The sequence below is a fragment of the Oncorhynchus kisutch genome, linkage group LG15 (genome assembly GCF_002021735.2).
Source record: "Oncorhynchus kisutch isolate 150728-3 linkage group LG15, Okis_V2, whole genome shotgun sequence".
NCBI classification, from domain to species: Eukaryota; Metazoa; Chordata; class Actinopteri; order Salmoniformes; family Salmonidae; genus Oncorhynchus; species Oncorhynchus kisutch.
In genome coordinates this window covers 29225575-29247000 of record NC_034188.2, presented here as the reverse complement: position 1 = coordinate 29247000, position 21426 = coordinate 29225575, and the positions used below count along the sequence as shown (strand labels likewise).

Genomic DNA, 21426 nt, shown 5'->3' with positions numbered 1-21426 from the left:
CATGACATGCTAACCTCCCACCATTACCTATAACAAGGAGGTTAGCATGGTGAGAGGTTAGCATGTCATGGGGGTATGATCTTCAACCCTCTGTAACTTTCTCATTCATCATTGTTCATGATTCAATCAGGATGATCAGTTTTTGCTTAATTTCGGACACTATGGTTTACAATTGCATTGTTTACAAACAATGGAGTACAGCCAGGCTGAACAAGATTATATTTTGGGTTCTGTTGGGCTACAACAGTTGAACTAAAATGTATTTTGATTTGTTTAACACTTTTTTTGGTTACTACATGATTCCACGTGTGTTATTTCATAGTTTTGACGTCATAGGTGGCTCGTTTCAGCTAGTTGTATCTTGTTCTTGATACTATGTCTTGTTTTGTGGTGGCTTGACTGATTTCATGTCTATACTAATATGTCAAGAATGTGTTAGCTGGCTAATCAACAACTGTAACGATGTATTTAAGAGACTTCAAGTAATCATTGTGCAAATGTAATCATGTTTTCAGTAAACATTTGCAGACTAAATATAGTTTAAAAATCAACTGACATACACTCCTGAGGTGTTGAACTGTCACACCCACTGTGGTTATTATTTTACCCTTCTGGTCATCTGTGAACATTTGAATGTCTTGAAGAACAATCTGACCGAAATGGCCATGTAACTTTTAGGGTGGGGGGCCCCCTGAAGGTAGGTGCCAAAAAGAGTAGAACCATCTCTCCCACTTTTACTCTATGATTTGACGATTAGATGTTCAATGTTTCTTTTGAAAAAAAATATTTTAATAGGAATAGTTTCACCATATCAAAAGGAGAGCTCTGTTCATGTATCAGGGTTGACCTTAAAATGAGGGACAGACGTAAATTAATCAGTATCACGTGAAATAAATAATAAACTTCAGAAATAACTTTGCCAAAGTTACAAACTAATTTAGGGCTTTACAATGATGATGAAAACGTGGATACATTTTTGGGTTAAGGGTGTTAAGCCAAATCAAATCAGGTGTTGACCTTACCGTGAAATGCTTACTTACAAGCCCTTAACCAGCAATGAAGTTCAAGAAAGACTACAAGTAAGTTGGTCCACAATTGTGTAATTGTCTTGTATTTTTCAGAAGCATCCAGCTGCAGATGGAGTATGCTGAGGTCTGCGAATGTCTCAGATGGTATTTTTGCATCTCAGTTGGTATTTGCCTGTTAGATTTGCGGGTTTCTGTGATGTACTTCTGAATGTTATTGCTGAACAAATGAGTTAGCTAGCATGCTCTAAATGTAATGGTCGCATTAGCTCACTGCTAATACATAATTGATGTTACAGATTCATGCTATCTACACCATCAACAACATCTATCCTTGCACATCTAATTTGCTGTCTCCTATCTACAGTGCCTCCGGAAAGGATTCAGACCCCTTGACTTGTTCAACCTTTTGTTACGTTACAGCCTTATTCTAAAATGGATTAAATTCTTGTTTTTTTCAACAATCTACACACAATACCCCATAATGACAAAGGCAAAACAGGTTTTTAGAAATGTTAGTTAATTTATTTCAAATAAAAAATAGAAATATCACATTTTTAGACCCTTTACTCAGTACTTTGTTGAAGCATCTTTGGCAGCGATTACAGCATTGAGTCTTCTTTGGTATGGCACTACAAGCTTGGCACACCTTTCTTTTGGGAAGTTTCTCCCATTCTTCCCTGCAGATCCTCTCAAGCTCTGTGAGGTTAGATGGGGAGCGTTGCTGCACAAGTATTTTCAGATCTCTCCAGAGATGTTTGATCGGGTTCAAGTTCGGGCTCTGGCTGGGCCGCTCAAGGACTTGACTGTGTTCTTGGGGACCTTCAATGCTGCAGACATTTTTTGGTACCCTTCCCCAGATCTGCCTTTACACAATCCTGTCTCGGAGCTCTACGGACAATTTCTTTGACCTCATGGCTTGGTTTTTGCTCTGACATGCACTGTCAACTGTGGGACCTTGTATAGACAGGTGTGTGCCTTTTCAAATCATGTCCAATCAATTGAGTTTACCACAGGTGGACTCCAATCAAGTTGTAGAAACATCTCAAGGATGATCAGTGTCAACAGGATGCAACTGAGCTCAATTTCAAGTCTCATAGCAAAGGGTCTGAATACGTATGGAAATACGTTATTTCAGTTTTTTTTATTTTATTAATTTGCATAAATGTATAATAACCTGTTTTTGCTTTGTGATTATAGGGTATTGTGTGTAGATTGCTGAGGATTTGTATTTATTTAATCCATTTTAGAATTAGCTGTAAAATAACAAAATGTAGAAAAGGTCAAGGGGTCTGAATACTTTCCGAAAGGCACTATATTATCATGTTCTTGTATTTTGTCATTGTTGTCATTGTTTATGTCCTACGCCAGGACATGGAAATCGATTATATCGTAGTCCATGTGGGTTTTAATGGCATTATGAAGGGCAGCTCTGTACACTAATGAAATACCCATTACCCTCTCTGAATCGTGGCATTGAACACTTTAGTGGGATTATTTTTCTTCACAACTGGAAAGTGATTATTGTTGACAATTTCTACACCTTTTGGAAACAAAACACGTTTCATAAGGAGGATGGGATCCACCCGAATAATTTGAGTTCCTGGATCCTTTCACAGCATTATATGGCTGTGTTGAGACAATGACTTATCAATGACCCAAGCCCAGCTCAGTTAATCTCTACCATTGTGTCGCTGAGTTGTCATAATGCTTCAGCAAATGTACATTAAACCTTGTTAGACACAATGTAAGTAGACTAATTTATGTCCCTCTAACTGCCGTGAATGCTTCTGCTGATCCTACAGCTATTGTATACAGGTATCATGTGCCTATGAACCAGAGTTATACTGTTAGCAATGAGAAGGTGTGCACTAGCAGGAAATTCACTGTGTGCAGCTCACCCTGCACTAACATAAATAACATGAGCATTTCTACTTCTGCTAAGCTTCCAAGTAAAGTAATGAAAACAATCAAGCATTCCAGAAAGGTGCTAAAACAAAGCCCACGTTAACATATGTATTGTAAGAAACATGGTTCATGAAATTAATAATTTGCTATTAACAGATGACATTCATATTCTGATTATCTCTGAAACTCACATAGATAATACCTTTGATGATACAGTGGTAGCAAAACATTGTTATAACATCTACAGAAAAAAACAGAAATGCCTGCCCATTACTCTCAGGGTGAAACCCTGAAGTAAGGCTGATCAAGACCCCCAGACATTCCACGAATGCCTTCCAGACCCTAGAGGTGAACTGGGGAGGAGACGACAGGACTTAGAGAAACGATCCACAACGACCAGGATCGCGGTGTTACCCTGTGAGAGTGGAAGATCGGTCAGAAAATCCACCGACAGGTGTGACCAAGGCCATTGTGGAACAGGTAAGGAGTGTAGCTTACCTCTGGGCAGGTGCCTAGGAGCCTTACACTGGGCGCACACCGAACAGGAGGAAACATAACCCCTCACGTCCTTAGCCAAGGTAAGCCACCAGTACCTCCCGCTCAAACAGCGCACTGTCCGACCGATCCCAGGATGACCAGAGGAGGGTGACGTGTGGGCCCAATAGATCAAAAGGTCACAAACAGCAGACGGGACATACAGAATGGGAGTATGGGAGTGGGATCCATGGGCCGCTCCTCTGTGTCATACAGCCGAGACAATGCTTCTGCCTTCCCGTTCTGGGAGCCTGGTCTGTAGGAAAGGGTAAACACAAAACGGGTGAAAAACATGGCCCACCTTGCCTGGCGAGGGTTCAGTCTCCTCGCCGCCCGGATGTACTCCAGATTATGGTCGTCAGTCCAGATGAGAACAGGGTGTCTAGCCCCCTCAAGGCAATGTTTCCACGCCTTCAGTGCCTTGACGACAGCCAACAACTCCCGGTCCCCCACGTCATAGTTTCGCTCTGCCGGGCTGAGCTTCTTCGAGAAGAAGACACAAGGGTGGAGCTTCGGTGGCGTACCCGAGCGCTGTGAGAGCACAGCTCCTATCCCAGCCTCGGATGCATCCACCTCCACTATGAACGCCAAAGAGGGATCCGGATGGGCCAACACAGGAGCCGGGGTAAACAAAGCCCTCAGGTGACTGAAAGCCTTGTCCACCTCAGCTGTCCACTGCAAGCGCACCAGGCCCCCCTTCAGCAGTGAAGTAATGGGAGCCGCTACCTGACCAAAACCCCGGATAAACCTCCGGTAGTGGTTGGCAAACCCTAAGAATCGCTGAAGGAGAGAGTCGGCCAATTACGCACGGCTGAAATGCGGTCACTCTCCATCTCCACCCCTGAGGTGGAAATGCCATACCCTAGGAAGGAGACGGACTGCTGGAAGAACAGGCATTTCTCAGCCTCTACGTACAGGTCATGCTCCAACAGGCGACCAAGCACTCTGCGCACCAGGGACACATGCTTAGCATGTGCAGTGGAGTATATCAAAATGTCATCAATATACACCACTACACCCTGCCCGTGCAGGTCCCTGAAAATCTTGTCTACAAAGGCTTGGAACACTGATGCGCATTCATCAACCCATACGGCATGACGAGGTACTCATAGTGCCCTGAGGTGGTACTGAATGCCATCTTCCACTCGTCTTCCTCCCGGATACGCACCAGGTTGTAAGTGCTCCTGAGATCTAGTTTGGTGAAGAAGCGCGCCCCGTGCATTGACTCAATCACTGTGGCTATGAGAGGTAGCTGGTAACTATACTTCACAGTGATCTGGTTCAGACCCCGAGAGTCAATACACGGGCGCAGACCTCCCTCCTTCTTCTTCACAAAAAAGAAACTTGAGGACGCGGGTGAAGTGGAGGACCGAATGTACCCCTGACGCAGGGATTCGGAGACATGTGTTTCCATAGCCTCCATCTCCGCCTGTGAGAGGGGATACACGTGACTCCTGGGAAGTGCAGCGTCTACCAGGAGATTTATCGCACAATCGCCCTGTCGATGGGGTGGTAATTGAGTCGCCTTTTTAGAGAAGGTGAGAGCCAATCCGGCATATTCAGGAAGAATGCGCACGGTGGAGACCTGGTCTGTACTCTCCACTGTAGTAGCACCCCGAGCACTCTCGTGACCACCCCGTGAAAGCCCTCTGTGGCCAAGAAACAGTGGGGTTATGACAAGCTAACCAGGGTAGGCCTAGCACCATGGGAAACGCAGGATTGTCAATAAGGAAGAGACTAATTCTCTCCTTGTGACCCCCTTGCGTCACCATGCCCAGAGGAGCGGTGACCTCCCAAATCAACCCTGACCCTAATGGTCAACTATCTAATGCGTGAATGGGGAAGGGCACAGCCACGGGAACAATGGGGATCCCTAAACTATGGGCGAACGCTGTATCAACATTATTCTCAGGCGTGCCTGAATAGACGAGCGCCTTATGCTGGGAATGCGGAGAAAACTCAGGAAAGTGACATACACAAACATATATGCAACAGTGGGCTCTGGGTGAGAATGGTGCCGGCTCACCTGGGGTGACGCCAGAGCGCCTTGCCTGCTGCCTCGATACCTAGAGGAACCAACCCGGCACCGACCGGCAGTGTGACCTCTGCGGCCACAGATGGTGCACGAGCTGGAACCCCTCCGGTCTCCCTGCGCACTGCACTGCCTCTCCCAGCTCCATGGGTATCGGAGAGGGGGTGCGTGGGGATGGAACTAACAGACCCCGATCTGAACGTCCGCGGGTAGCCAGCAGGTTGTCCAGCCGGATGGACAGGTCCACCAGCTGGTCGAACGTGAGGGTGGTGTCTCTGCAGGCCAACTCCTGACGGACGTCCTCTCGCAGACTGCAACGATAATGGTCGATCAGGGCCCTGTCGCTCCATCCCGCGCCGGCAGCCAGGGTACGAAACTCCAGGGCGAAGTGGAGACCCCGCTTGTGCTGGTGGAGGTGCTGGGAGAACTCCCTGTCTCTCCCAGCGGTCCATTGTCTGGACAACGCGGGTCATAGCGGTGCCAAGAGCATTGCTGCGTGCTCCCGGACGTGCTCCTCCACCTCTATACTCGGGGTACCTGCTCCTGCTGACTCCATAAGTTTGGTCCAGTATTCTGTAATGTGTGCGTACTGGCGGCAGAGAAGTCAAGCACAGGGGAGCAAAGACTATGTTACAACGGTGCAGTTTAATAATAAAATCACTGAGAACAAACACAAATAAATAAATACAAAACCCTTCGCACGCCAGACATAACGTGCACAAACTCTTACAATCAACAATACCGGACAAGGACATGTGGGGAACAGAGGGTAAATACACAACATGAAATTGATGGGATTGAAACCAGGTGTGATGGAAGACAAGACAAAACAAATGGAAAATGAAAGGTGGATCGGCAATGGCTAGAAGACCGGTGACGTCGACCGCCGAACGTCGCCCGAACAAGGAGAGTGACCGACTTCGGAGGAAGTCGTGACACACCAACAAACTATGATGGTCCAAACACACCAAGAAAGTCGTGAAGAGGGCAAGACAATGTCTATTCCCCATCAGGAGACTGAAAAGATTTGGCATGGGTCCTCAGATCCTCAAAAGTTCTACTGCTGCACCATCAAGAGCATCCTGACTGGTTGCATCACAGCCTGGTATGGCAGCTGCCCGGCATCAGACCGCAAGACACTACGGAGGGTAGTGAGTACGAACCAGTACATCACTGGGGCCAAGATTCCTGTCATCCAGGACATCTATACCAGGCAATATCAGAGGAAGGGCCTAAAAATTGCCACCGATGCGGTGCTGGAGTGCCAAGTCTATGTCCAAAAGGCTCCTTAACAGCTTCCACCCCCAAGCCAACAGCTGAACAGCTAATCAAATGGCTACCCGGACACATATGCATTCACCATTTTTTTTACGCTACTGCTACTCGCTGTTTATTATCTATGGATAGTCACTTTACCCCTACCTACATGTACATATTACCTCAATTCCCTCAACTAACCTGTACCCCCACACATTGACTCGGTACTGGTACCCCCTGTATATAGCCTCGTTATTGTTATTTTATTGTTACTTTTTAAAACTTTTGTTTATTTAGTAAATGTTTTCTTAACTCTTGTTTTTCTTAAAACTGCATTGTTGGTTAAGGGCTTGTAAGGATTAAGGGCTTGCATTTCACAGTAAGGTCTACACCTGTTGTATTTGGAACATGTGACAAATAAAATTTCATTTGATTTGAACTCAGTAAAATCTTCATTATTATATTATTATATTATTATTATAAATTATATTATTGCATGTTGCATTCATATTTTTGTTCAGTATATACAGTGCATTCGTAAAGTATTCGGACCCCTTGGCTATTTCCACTTTTTGTTACATTACAGCCTTGTTCTAAAATGGATTAAATCAAATGTTTTCCTATAACTAGCCATTTCTAGAATATTGTCACAGATAGAACAATGAGCCAGATATTTCACCAGATGTAATGTGAAGCATCCTATTGGTGTTTCCACTCACTACCAAATATGGTGATGAGAGGAAGCCCAGTGGCCGGCAGTGGAAGAGGATGGAGCGAGATTTTGGCCAACATTCTGAAAATTTTCTCAACGACTAAACATTTGATCTCCATACAGTTTTCTGTTACCAAAATTAGAATCTGTAGCAAATGGAGTTTTTTGTAGACTTTGGCTAAGGGCGAATTTAGCTATTGCACACATGCACTTCACAGAGTAGGTGTTCCCTATCGGAAATATGCAAATAAATGCTAGAACAAGCCAATAGGATCTCACTAGCTTGGGCTTGGCTCTGCCAACGTCCTTGTTTGTGCTGCCCACTATGAAACGACAGGCTCTGGTCTATCTTGGGTTAGTTATAAAAAATCTTAGATTTTGCGTTGTAAACTGCTGACTCAAGACCTGACGCTGATTCCACGGTAACATATCCAGATTTTGTATTTACACTCATGATTGCACCGAAAGGAAGATAGTTCCTGCTTGGGTCCTTTCTTTCACCCTGTGAACCCCGTTCATTGTTGCATATATTATTGCATGTTTTTTCTATGGTTACAGTAATCAAAGATGGAATTGCATTAATCAGATCTAATGATTTACCGGTGGGGTGCTGATATATTGGTGCTGCTATGATTTGCGGTGGGGTAATGCTATATTGACTAGCCTATATATTATTAATTTGAAAGTCCAAAAATGGATATAACCTACCAATCCCAGTTTGCACATTTAAATTAAATGACTGGAATAAATATGAATAAAGATATGCTACTGTAACTGTACATGTCTGAACTAGAATTACAATTATAGCTCATAAATAACTGTTCATACATGCAGCTTAACAGACACTTTCTTACCTGGTCCATTTGAATGACGCATGTTGTAAAATTGTCACATCCCCTAAGACCATCAAATAAAGCCATGGGCTTTTTCTCCACATATGCCCTGAGGAAATACAATAGATCGGTACTACCTAAATCATTTGCTGTTATGTGATTCCTCTTTCAATCGTCTGTACTGGGCAATAATACATTTGGTCACTTCTCTGAGTGGATATGTTACCTGTAATTGCTGAATCTCTTTGTCCTGGTCCCGTGCATTGTTATCTCTCTAAACAGAGATAAACAATATTGAACATCTCAATCAACAATGGCTAAGAGAGGTTTGACAGAGATATCAAGGCTGAATTAAACCCACCTGGTGTCTGCTCCTGTGGTCCTACGTGTCATTTGATCAGGTAATCCTTTCAATCTGTGCAGCGCAGCCACATCAGACCTCAACTCGTCCCAGTCTTTGTCCTCAAGTTCTACGGAAATAAGTTAATTATTGTTAATATTTTACACCGTTTTTAAAATGTGGAATACAAAACAACTACACTAAATTAAACCCACTTTTAAACTTGCATTGTATTGTGAAAACAGCACTTCTTACCAAACTCTTTTGTTAGTCCAAGGAGACACACAAGGAGCATGACCCCCAGTGCACCTTGAAATCCTTGTCCCGCCATTACAACTCCTGCCAAAACATTTGATAGTGAAGGTCGAATACACTCTTAGTAAAAAGGGTTCAAAAAAGGGTTCTTCCACTGTCCCCTTAGGAGAACCCTTTTAGGTTCTACCAGGAACCAAAAGGGCTCTTAAAAGTGTTTTCCTATGGGGACAGCCAAAAACCCTTTTAGGTTCTAGATAGCACTTTTTTTCTTCAAGAGTGAAGGCAGTGGGATCACAATTTGTTAATCTGAAAGAAATCATTTTCACTGGAGCCCACAGACATCCCTTAGAACGTTGGTTTCACTTTTGGTTTATGAGGGAAATCCCCCAAAACAGGAAATAACACATTGGCTCTGAAGTGTGAATAACATCTGAAACACAAGTCCAGTCCCATCACATACACCACCTTTCTGTCTTTGTCTTCAGCTATGGTTGCAGTCAAATGATAAAGTTCAACAAAACGTTTGGGTTACGGATGTAACCTTGTTTCTCTCAGTAGAGTGACAAGTTGCCGAACGACCTATGGGAACTCCTTCCCCTTCTTGCGACCTGATTGAGATGCTTAATATCAAAGATGTTTACAGTCATCAGAAGTTCCCATAGGTCGTTTGGCGACCAGTTACGAAAACGAAAGAGAACCCTTATTTTTGAATATGAAAAGAAAACAATTGAGTAATACTATCCATAATATCAATGTTATATTTGTTCAGCTTTTACTCAAAAAAAGCTATGAAAGAAAATGGAAAACTGCCTATGCCAATCAACAACAGCCTATGGACTGTATAAGAAAATACCATATACAGTTACATTTTCAGTAAACGATCAGTCAAGTAAACCATTTTATCTCATATGGTCACTAAATTGTTATTTAGGAAAATGGTCGTACCATATTGCTTAAATCCTTTTCTTACTGCACCCCTTTGTTTTGAATGAAACCTTCCATACATGTTTGCCCATAGTCGAAGTGGCCAGAAATATACTTTTTGGACCTGAATGCCAAAACATTCAGGTTATAGTGGTGTTCAAAGTTGAGCTATTTTTCAGTTTTGACTAGGTGATATACAGCTACAATGTTTGCACAGTTGTGGAAAAAGTACCCAATTGTCATACTTGAGTAAAAGTAAAGCCACCTTAATAGAAAATGACTCAAGTAAAAGTAAAAGTCACCCAGTAAAATACTACTTGAGTAAAAGTCAAAGTATTTGGTTTTAAATATACTTTAATATCAAAAGTAAATGTAATTGCTAGAATATACTTTGTATCAAAAGTAAAAGTATAAATCATTTCAAATTCCTTATATTAAGCAAACCAGAAGGCACCAGTTTCTTGTTTTTAAAATATATGGATAGCCAGGGGCACATTCCAACACCCAGACATAATTTTCAAATGAAACATGTGTGTTTAGTCCGCCAGATCAGAAGCAGTAGGGATGTCCAGGGATGTTCTCTTGATAAATGCTTGAATTTGACAATTTTCCTGTCCTGCTAAGCATTCAAAATGTAACAAGTACCTTTGGGTGTCAAAAATGTATGGAGTAAAAAGTACATTATTTTCATTAGGACTGTAGTGAAGTAAGAGTAAAAGTTGTACAAATTATAAATAGTAAAGTGCAGATACCCCAAAAAACGACTTCCGTAGGTATGTAAACAGAGAGGTGTACTTTCTTGGGGACCTTAATATTGACTGGGTTTCATCAAGCTGCCCGTTCAAGAGAAAGCTTCTCACTGTAACCAGGTTATTAATCAACCTACCAGGATGTTTACAAACACTATAGGAACAAGATCGTCCACATGTATCGGATCACATTTTTACTAATACTGTAGAACTTTGTTCTAAACCTGTATCCGTAACTATTGGATGCAGTGATCACAATATTGTGGCTATGTCCAGGAAAGCCAAAGTTCCAAAAGCTGGGCCTAAAATAGTGTATAAGTGATCATACAAAATATTTTGCTGTGACTTATGTGGATGATGTTAAAAAAACATGTGTGTCTGATGTGATTAATAAGGAGCATCCAGATGCTGCACTTGATGAATTTATGAAATTACTTCTTCCAATTATTGTAAACATGCACCTGTTAAGAAACTGACTGTTAGAACTGTTAAGGCTCCATGGATTATTGAGGAATTGAAAAACTGTATGGTTGAAAGAGATGAGGCTAAATGAGTGGCTAATAAGTCTGGCTGACCAAACTCAACAACAGAAAAGAAGAAACTGTAACGGCAGATTTCCTCCTTTTCGCCTGAAGAGGAGTTAGGATCGGACCAAGATGCGGCGTGGTAAGTGTTCATGACGATTTTAATAAGAAACGCACTGAACACTAATGAAATACAAAAAACAAACGAATACGTGAAATAACCAAACCGAAACAGTACCGTGTGGCGAAAAACACAGACACGGAAACAAACACCCACAAACCAAAAGTGAAACCCAGGCTACCTAAGTATGATTCTCAATCAGAGACAACTAACGACACCTGCCTCTGATTGAGAACCATACTAGGCCGAAACAGAAACCAAACATAGAAAAACCAACAGACTGCCTATCCCAACTCACGCCCTGACCATACTAAATAAAGACAAAACAAAGGAAATAAAGGTCAGAACGTGACAGAAACTGTATTATGTGCTAATTGTGCCACTAGAGATCCTGGTTCGAGTCCAGCGTCTGTCTCAGCCAGCCGTGGCCCGGGAGACCCATGGGGCGGGGCACAATTGGCCCAGTGTCGTCCAGGTTAGGGGAAGGTTTGGCTGGCCGGGATGTCCATGTCCCATCGCGCTCTAGCGACTCCTGTGGCGGGCCGGTCTCATGCACGCTGACACGGTCGCCAGGTGTACGGTGTTTCCTCCGACACATTGGTGCGGCTGGCTTCCGGGTTAAGCAAGCATTGTGTCAAGAAACAGTGCAGCTTAGCTAGGTCGTGTTTCTGAGGACACACAGCTCTCAACCTTCGCCTCTCCCGAGTCCGTACGGGAGTTGCAGCGATGGGACAAGACTGTAACTACCAATTGGATACAACGAAATTGGGGAGAAAAAGGGATTTAAACAATATTGAAATTCAACTCCATCTTTCATCGAATCAGGTGGCTTATTCATCACAAAACCATTTGATGTTGCCAATTGTTTTAATCATTACTTAATTGGCAAAGTGGGCAAACTTAGGCAGGAAATGCAAACAACGAACAGTGAGCCATCGTATTCATGCATTAAACAAAAAAGAATGAAAGAAAATAATTGCAAGTTTGAATTTTGTAACGTTAGTGTGGGAGAGTTGTTAACGATCAATAATGACAAACCTCCTGGCACTGAACACTTAGATGGAAAGCTACTGAGGATGGTAGCTGACTCTATAGCCATCTGTCTATAGCCAGCCATCTATAAGATATCTGTCATATCTTTAATCGGAGCCTAGAGGAAAGTCTTTGTCCCCAGGCTTTGAGAGAAGCTAAAGTAATTCCACTACCCAAAAGTGGTAAAGCGGCCTTTACTAGTTCTAACAGCTGAACTATAAGCTTGCTGCCAGCTCTTAGCAAACTGTTGGAAAAAATTGAGTTTGACCAAATACAATGCTATTTCTCTGTAAACAAATTAACAACAGACTTTCAGCATGCTTATAGAGAAGGGCACTCAACATGTACAAGTGATTGATGATTGTTTGAAAGAAATTGATAATAAGAAGATTGTGGGAGCTGTACCGTCAGTTTTCATGGCAGCCTCTGATATTATTGGCCATAACCTGTTGTTGAAAAAACGTATGTGTATTGACTTTTCAACCTCTGCCATATTGTGGATTCAGAGCTATCTACAGTTTAAGTCGGAAGTTTACATACACCTTAGCCAAATACCTTTAGACTCAGTTTTTCACAATTCCTGACATTTAATCCTAGTAAAAATTCCCTGTCTTAGGTCAGTTAGGATCACCACCTTATTTTAAGAATGTGAAATGTCAGAATAATAGATTTATTTAAGCTTTTATTTCTTTCATCACATTCCCAGTGGGTCAGAAGTTTACATACACTCAATTAGTATTTGGTAGCATTGCCTTTAAATTGTTTAACTTGGGTCAAACGTTTCGGTAGCAAGCTTCCCACGGTGTTTCGGGTGAATTTTGGCCCAATCCTCCTGACAGAGCTGGTGTAACTGAGTCAGGTTTGTAGGCCTCCTTGCTCCCACACATTTTCTGTAGGCTTGAGGTCAGGGCTTTGTGATGGCCACTCCAATACATTGACTTTGTTGTCCTTAAGCCAGTTTGTCACAACTTTGGAAGTATGTTTGGGGTCATTGTCCCTTTGGAAGACCCATTTGGGACCAAGCTTTAACTTCCTGACTGATGTCTTGAGATGTTGCTTCAATATAGCCACATCATTTTCCTTCCATGTGATGCCATCTATTTTGTGAAGTGCACCAGTCCCTCCTGCAGCAAAGCACCCCCACAACATGATGCTGCCACCCCCATGCTTCACGGTTGGGATGGTGTTCCTCGGCTTGCAAGCCTCCCCCTTTTTCCTCCAAACATAACAATGTTCATTATGGCCAAACAGTTCTATTTTTGTTTCATCAGACCAGAGGACATATCTCAAAAAGTACGATCTTTGCCCCCATGTGCAGTTGCAAACCGTAGTCTGGCTTTTTATATGGCAGTTTTGGAGCAGTGGCTTTTTCCTTGCTGAGTGGCCTTTCAGGTTAAGTCGATATAGGACTCGTTTTAAGGTGGATATAGATATTTTTGTACCTGTTTCCTCCAGCATCCTCACAGGGTCCTTTGCTGTTGTCCTGGGATTGATTCACACTTTTCACACCAAAGTACATTCATCTCTACGAGAAAGTGTCTCCTTCCTGAGCTGTATGGCGGCTGCGTGGTCCCATAATGTTTATACTTGCGTACGATAGTTTGTACAGACGAACGTGGTACCTTCAGGCGTTTGGAAATTGCTCCCAAGGATGAACCAGACTTGTGGAGGTCCACAATTTTTTTCTGTGGTCTTGGCTGATTTCTTTTGATTTTCCCATGATGTCAAGCAAAGAGACACTGAGTTTGAATGTAGGCCTTGAAATACATCCACAGGTACACCTCTAATTGACTCAAATTATGTCAATTAGCCTATCAGAAGCTTCTAAATCCATGACACCATTTTCTGAAATGTTCCTAGCTGTTTGACGGCACAGTCAACTTAGTGTATGTAAACTTCTGACCCACTGGAATTGTGACAGTGAATTATAAGTGAAATAATCTGTATGTAAACAATTGTTAGAAAGATTACTCGTGTCATGCACAAGGTAGATATCCTAACCGACTTGCCAAAACTATAGTTTGTTAACAAGAAATTTGTGGAGTAGTTGAAAAACAAGTTTTAATGGCTCCAACCTAAGTGTATGTAAACTTCTGACTTCAACTGTATCTAACAGAACTCAAAGGGTTTTATTTAATAGAAACTTCTCTAATGTCAAACATGCAAATTGGGGTGTACTGCAGGGCAGCTCTCTAGGCCCTCTACTCTTTTATATTTTTACCAATGACCTGCCACGGGCATTAAACAAAACATGGGTGTCCATGTATGCTGATGATTCGACCATATACGCATCAGCAAACACAGCTTATGAAGTCACTGAAACCCTTAACAAAGCATTGCAGTCTGTTTTGGAATGGGTGGCCAGTAATAAACTGGTCTTGAACATCTCTAAAACTAAGAGTATTGTATTTGGTACAAATCATTCCCTTAGTTCTAAACTTCAGCTGAATCTGGTAATGAATGGTGTGACTAAATTACTTGATTATTAGATTGTAAAATGTCAGGGTCAAAACATATAAATTCAATGGTTGTAAATATGGGGAGAGGTCTGTCCGTAATAAAGAGATGCTCTGCTTTTTTGACATCACATTCCAAAAGTCAAGTCCTGTATGCTCTAGTTTTGTCTTATCTTGATTATTGTCCTGTCGTGTGGTCGGGTGCTGCAAGAAAGACCTGCAGCTGGCCCAGAACAGAGCGACACGTCTTGATCTTCATTGTATTCAGAGGGCTGATATAAATACTATGCATGCCAGTCTTTATTGGTTAAGAGTTGAGGAGAGATTTACTGCATCACTTCTTCTTTTTATAAGAAACATTAATACGTTGAAATCCCAAATTGTTTACAAAGTCAACACACAGCTCTGACACACACACTTACCCCACCAGACATGTCACCAGTGGTCTTTTCACAGTCCCCAAATCCAGAACAAATTCAAGAAAGCACAGAGTATTATATTGAGCCCTTACTGCATGGAACTCCGTTCCATCTCATATTGCTCAAATTTTCAGCAAACCTGGTTTCAAAAAACAGATAAAGCAACACCACATGGCACAACTCCTCTCCCCAATTTGACCTAGATAGTTTGTGTGCATGTATTGCTATATAGGCTTTTTTATTTATATTTTTATTCATATAGTTCTGTCCTTGAGTTGTTCTTATCTATTCATGTTCTGTATTATGTCATGTTTCGTGTGGACCCCAGGAAGAGTAGCTGCTGCTTTTGTAATAACCATCCTCAATATGGCTTGACATTAACCAGGTTTCCGTCCAACCTTTTTATGCGAGTAAAGTACATGTCGGATAAAAAACGTAGACCAAATTGTCGACATTACAAAATACGCTAGACAAGGTGCGATCTTTTTGTCTCTGTAAAATTAATTATGCGTGAAATGGCGGTGGAAATTATTTTATGCACAAATATTGATATAACAGCCATCATATTGAAGTAAACTTGGAATGGTCCTTCCACTACGACTCAGGAAAGCATGCAGTTTATTAGGCTACAGATTAAATAAATTATAGTTAACTTCACAGGGTGGTGAAAACGCACAGTGATGAGCTTGATGCTCCTTTCAATAAATATCAAGGGTCTTATTCTGGTGACGTGATGATTGATTATTGGCCGCCGTTTGACAAATAAAAACAAACTCGCACTTTTGTGCATAATAATCTCATCATAAAGTAGGCTATTCCCGCACTGTACTGTATCTGCAAGCTGTTGGCTAAAGTACACATTCCAGTAGCAGAGTGGGCACATGGGCTGTACCTATGCAACATTGTTGTGACAACAATCAGTAGGCTTAGTTGAAAGTGTGATGGAAACCCATTTAACTTGTATTATTTATTCGTTACAATGGGAATTTAACCTCAAAGATGATTTTTATGTGCACTACATATTTGGGCACATACTTTATCCTGAACAAGTCAGTTAGATAGAAACAGAACGCTGATAGGAAATTGCACCTTTTTTTAATGCAGATTTTAAAATATTCACCTAAAAATAATCTGTTGCCAATTGGATGGAAACCTAGCTATAGACAACCTAAAGACTCTGACAAGTGTGCTAGTCCAGTGTCACTTTGATTACGCCTGCACATCATGGTTCAGCAGCAGCCCCAAACATCTAAAGAATAAACGACAAACCCGCCAAAACAAGCTTGTAAGAATTGTCCTTAAACTCGTCCCTCATACTCATCTGGAGGTCGAGCATTTTAAGCAGCTAGGCTGGTTATCTGTGTCAAAAAAAAGAGTACTATTAATTCAACGTGGTCTGATCCACAAAATTCTCAGGTACCTATCCAACTATTTTTTATTTGTCAGAGATGTCCACCAGCATAATACCACAGCAGATAGACTAATTTAAAACAGTGGATATTAGAGTATCTGGTAAGAACACATTTTTATATACCGGCGCTTTTTAAAAGAATGTAAAAAGTGAACAGTAAAACCTTTTATTGTCTGTATCTCTAATGTTTCTATATCTATGGCTTTCTAAGAAGCAGCAGTTGCATGTATTCATGGATGCCAAAAGAAGCCAGGCTTTCCCCAAAAATGTAACAATATATGTATATTCTAAATAATATTTTGTCTATCTGTGCTTCAGAATTTTCTTTGAATTTGCAAGAGGCTGAATGTATCTCACCGAAGAAAGCATCCGGGGATAGCAAAACTGCGCCCATCTATCTGATGCTGTCTGGTCAAAAATAATATGACATTGTTGCTGCCTGTAGCATTGAATGCAAGGGAAGCCAGCGAGCATTTGGCCTCCCTTGCAAAAAAAAAAGTGTAAAATAATAGCCAATCAGCGTTGAGCTAAACTGGGTGAGCTCAGCTGTGAATAGTCCTGGCGCACCCCCAAAAAAAGACAACCAAAACTAAAAGCCGTATGACAGTCATAGACCATTTCTTCAACTTGAAAGAGAGGAGGTTGGCATTGGCGTTTCTCCACAAGTAGGGTGAGTCAACATGTTTTTCTGCTTGCATGAAAGCACACACACAGAAATCAGAACCCACACACACAGAAATCAGACCCCCCCCCCCCCCACACACACACACACACACACACAAATCAGAACCATGGACAGCCAAATCATATTTAGCTTACATTGATTGAACTAAATTGTTTTTGGTATCTTTTAGTTGTCACTGTATTAGATGAAGCATAGGTGATTAGATTGATGTTGAAATGTTGAAGTTGAAATGATGTTGGAATAGTGGAAGCAGCTCCTGTTTTCTTTGAGACTCTCTGTGGTTGTAAATCAATAGTTGTTTAGTAGTTAATAAATGTTGGAAACATTAACTTGGTTGACCATGCTGTAGGTCATGTACTGTAACTGTTTGTTACATGTAATATGCTTTGTGGACTTCAATGGACAGAGGTTGCTCTCCAGTTTTGTGATGAAACAAAGGTGTGGGTGAATTTATTCTGCCACTGTGTCTTCTTATTGACTCGGACTTTAGGACTATATATCACAGTCACAAGGCATATGAACTAACAGGTTATAGAGCAAACAACGCAATTATCACAACATATAGGTTGCATTCAACACTGCATTTGTATTAATTTTGACATTTTTCTATAATTTTTCTTTCACTTTGGAAATGTGAAGTAGGTTGTGTATATCTGTAGGAAAACAATTGAATATGTATTGTTTTTTTTAAGCAGCTTACTTTCTCTAGGCACTGTAATAGCATAGAGATTCCAATTGAAGATGATATTCAACGGTGGGTGTACCGGCGGCCATCTTTCTGGTGGTAATTGGAAGTTGAAATTGCAATTCAATTTAAATGTCAGTGGTATACCAGCAAATTGCAATGGTCTGAAGGGATAGGTCCATTCTATTGCTATTATTGAAATGACACCCAAACTGTATTCAATAGCATGCTGTGTCTCAACCAATGATGGGCCCAACAAAAACACCTCAGATTATGTCAAATAGGGTCTAAGCTACAACATATCTGAAAAATACACAAATCTGAGTTTGCACGTTTTAAGATCATTGATGTCCAAAAAACAACAACATTAAAAACTATCTAGATTTCCAAAATAGTTTGACAACCCTGTTTGAAAGCTTTCAAATTATATCAAACTCAACTGTTTATCTTTTTCAGTGATGAAGGCATGTCTCATGGTAGGGTGGGGTATGTAAAATGGGTCAACTTTGAGCACCTTTATCTCCTGAGTGTTTTTGCATTCAGGTCCAAAAGGTATCTTTCTGACCACTTCTACTATGGGAAAACATGTATGGAAGGTTTTGTTCAAATCAAAAGGGATGCTGTCAGAAAGGGATTGAATTCATATGAAAAGACCCATTAGATTAAATATGCTGCAGAACCATCACATAAATCCGTATCACATGGTATAGATTTTCATGTGTCACTAGGTTAATAAAAGAAGTAAAAAAATATGAAAATATTGTCACTTACCTTGATCCTGGCCTGGATTCGAAGATACATTCAGTTTGTCTGACAGCTGTTTCTCTGAATAAGCCCCCCGCAAACCATGCACTTACTATATACTGTTCAGTCAAAACAGAAGTGAAAGTAGGAACCTAAAATAGAGCACACAGTGATGCAATCTCCATAGACAAACAATGGCAGTACAATTGCCTTACTAAAGAGCTCAGTGACTTTCAACGTGGCACCTTTCCAACAAATCAGTTCGTCAATATCTGTCTTGGTAGAGATGCCCCAGTCAACTGTAAGTGCTGTTATTGTGAAGTGGAAACAATTCAGTTGCAAAGTGGTAGGCCACAAACGTTCACAGAACAGGACAGCTGAGTGCTGAAGCACGTAGCGCTAAAAGTAATCTGTCCTCGGTTGCAACACTCACTACCGAGTTCCAAACTGCCTCTGGAAGCAAAGTCAGTACAATAACTGTTAGTCGGGAAATAGGTTTCCATGGCCGAGCAGCGGCACACAAGCCTAAGATCACCATATGTATTGCCACGCGTCAGCTGGAGTGGTTTAAAGCTTGCTGCCATTTGGTGCAGTAAAAATGCGTTATCTGGAGTGATGAATCCTGCTTCACCATTGGGCAGTCCGACAGACGAATCTGGGTTTGGCGTAGACCAAACATTTGTAAGCAATCAGTCATCACTTCTTCCATGTCTTTTCAAATCATCCCTTGGTGTGGACATTCTTCCGCCTTATGAGAGGGGTGAAAGGGGCATTACTATTGGAGTATTATCTTTGGAGTGGATTGCTTTTGGTGATGGAGTTATGGTGTGAAAGAGAGAATACAGTAGACGGCATGTGTCAAAAAAGTGATTGATGAGGTATTTTATGGGTCACGTGTTTATGCCCATATATGTACATCCTGTCCGAAAGTTCTCACGGTATCAAGTGAGTGTTTATGTAACCTGATAGTGCAGCTGTTCATTTGAAGTAAAGCCTGTGTTTACATTAAAGCTGTCAAGGTGATTGATGGTGTAACGGTTGTCGTATGAAGAAGGTGTGGACCAAAGCGTCCAGCATGGTACGTGTTCATCTTTTTTATTTGAACTGAACACTGAATAACAAAAACAACAAAGAGAACGAACGAAACCGAAACAGTTCTCTCTGGTGCAGACACAAAAACAGAAAACAACTACCCACAAAATCCATGTGGGAAAAAGCTACCTAAGTATGTGTGTGTGTGTGTGTGTACGTGCATGTGTCCACAAATATCCAGAAAATCACATTGTATGATTTTTAAGTAATTCATTTGCATTTTATTGCATGACATAAGTATTTGATCACCTAACAACCAGTAAGAATTCCGGTTCTCACGGACCTGTTAGTTTTTCTTTAATAAGAATCCCTCCTGTTCTCCACTCATTACCTGTATTAACTGCACCTGTTTGAACTCGCTACCTGTATAAAAGACACCTGTTCACACACTCAATCAAACAGACTCCAACCTCTCCACAATGGCCAAGACCAGAGAGGGTGTAAGGACATCAGGGATAAAATTGTAGACCTGCACAAGGCTGGGATGGGCTATAGGACAATAGGCAAGCAGCTTGGTGAGAAGGAAACAACTGTTGGCGCAATTATTAGAAAATGGAAGAAGTTCAAGATGACTGTCAATCACACTCGGTCTGGGGCTCCATGCAAGATCTCACCTCGTGGGGCATCAATGATCATGAGGAAGGTGAGGGATCAGCCCAAAACAACACAGCAGGACCTGGTCAATGATCTGAAGAGAGCTGGGACCACAGCCTCAAAGAAAACCATTAGTTACACATTACGCCGTCATGGATTAAAATCCTGCAGCGCACGCAAGGTCCCCCTGCTCAAGCCAGCGCATGTCCAGGCCCATCTGAAGTTTGCCAATGACCATCTGGATGATCCAGAGGAGGAATGGGAGAAGGCAATGTGGTCTGATGAGACAAAAATAGAGCTTTTTGGTCTAAACTCTACTCATTGTGTTTGGAGGAAGAAGAAGGATGAGTACAACTCCAAGAACACCATCCCAACCTTGAAGCATGGAGGTGGAAACATCATTCTTTGGGGATGCTTTTCTGCAAAGGGGACAGGACGACTGCACCGTCTTGATGGGAGGATGGATGGGGCCATGTATCGCGAGATCTTGGCCAACAACCTCCTTCCCTCAGTAAGAGCATTGAAGATGGGTCGTGGCTGGGTCTTCCAGCATGACAACGAACCGAAACACACAGCCAGGGCAACTAAGGAGTGGCTCCGTGAGAAGCATCTCAAGGTCCTGGCCTAGCCAGTCTCCAGACCTGAACCCAATAGAAAATCTTTGGAGGGAGCTGAAAGTCCGTATTGCCCAGCGACAGCCCCGAAACCTGAAGGATCTGGAGAAGGCCTGTATGGAGGAGTGGGCCAAAATCCCTGCTGCAGTGTGTGCAAACCTGGTCAAGAACTACAGGAAACGTATGATCTCTGTAATTTCAAACAAAGGTTTCTGTACCAAATATTAAGTTCTGCTTTTCTGATGTATCAAATACTTGTCATGCAATAAAATGCAAATTAATTACTTAAAAATCATACAATGTGATTTTCTGGATTTTTGTTTTAGATTCCGTCTCTCACAGTTGAAGTGTACCTATTTAAAAAAAATAATACAAACCTCTACATGCTTTGTAAGTAGGAAAACCTGCAAAATCGGCAGTGTATCAAATACTCTCCCCACTGTACATAACGATACCCAAACAACATGTGATTTTCTTTCC

At 41.8% G+C, this 21426-nt stretch overlaps 1 protein-coding gene across 3 annotated transcripts in view; it reads right to left on the bottom strand.

Annotated features, from left to right (window-relative positions):
• Positions 1-18786, bottom strand: part of LOC109905116 (mid1-interacting protein 1-like) — a 35741-nt gene extending 16955 nt beyond the window's left edge. For 2 of the 3 annotated variants that reach the window (XM_031790052.1, XM_020502298.2), the window contains exons 1-4: positions 8897-9265; positions 8663-8771; positions 8528-8575; positions 8323-8410 (exon numbers count right to left, since the gene is read on the bottom strand). Coding sequence is in view for 2 of the 3 variants with exons in the window: in XM_020502298.2 (XP_020357887.1) it covers positions 8323-8410; positions 8528-8575; positions 8663-8771; positions 8897-8972 (321 nt within the window). In the remaining variant the exon portion in view is untranslated. Of the gene's footprint in view, positions 1-8322; positions 8411-8527; positions 8576-8662; positions 8772-8896; positions 9266-18673 lie in introns of those variants that run through there. The other variant, XM_031790051.1, reaches the window with a different exon arrangement.
• Between the last annotated feature and the right edge of the window lie 2640 nt (positions 18787-21426).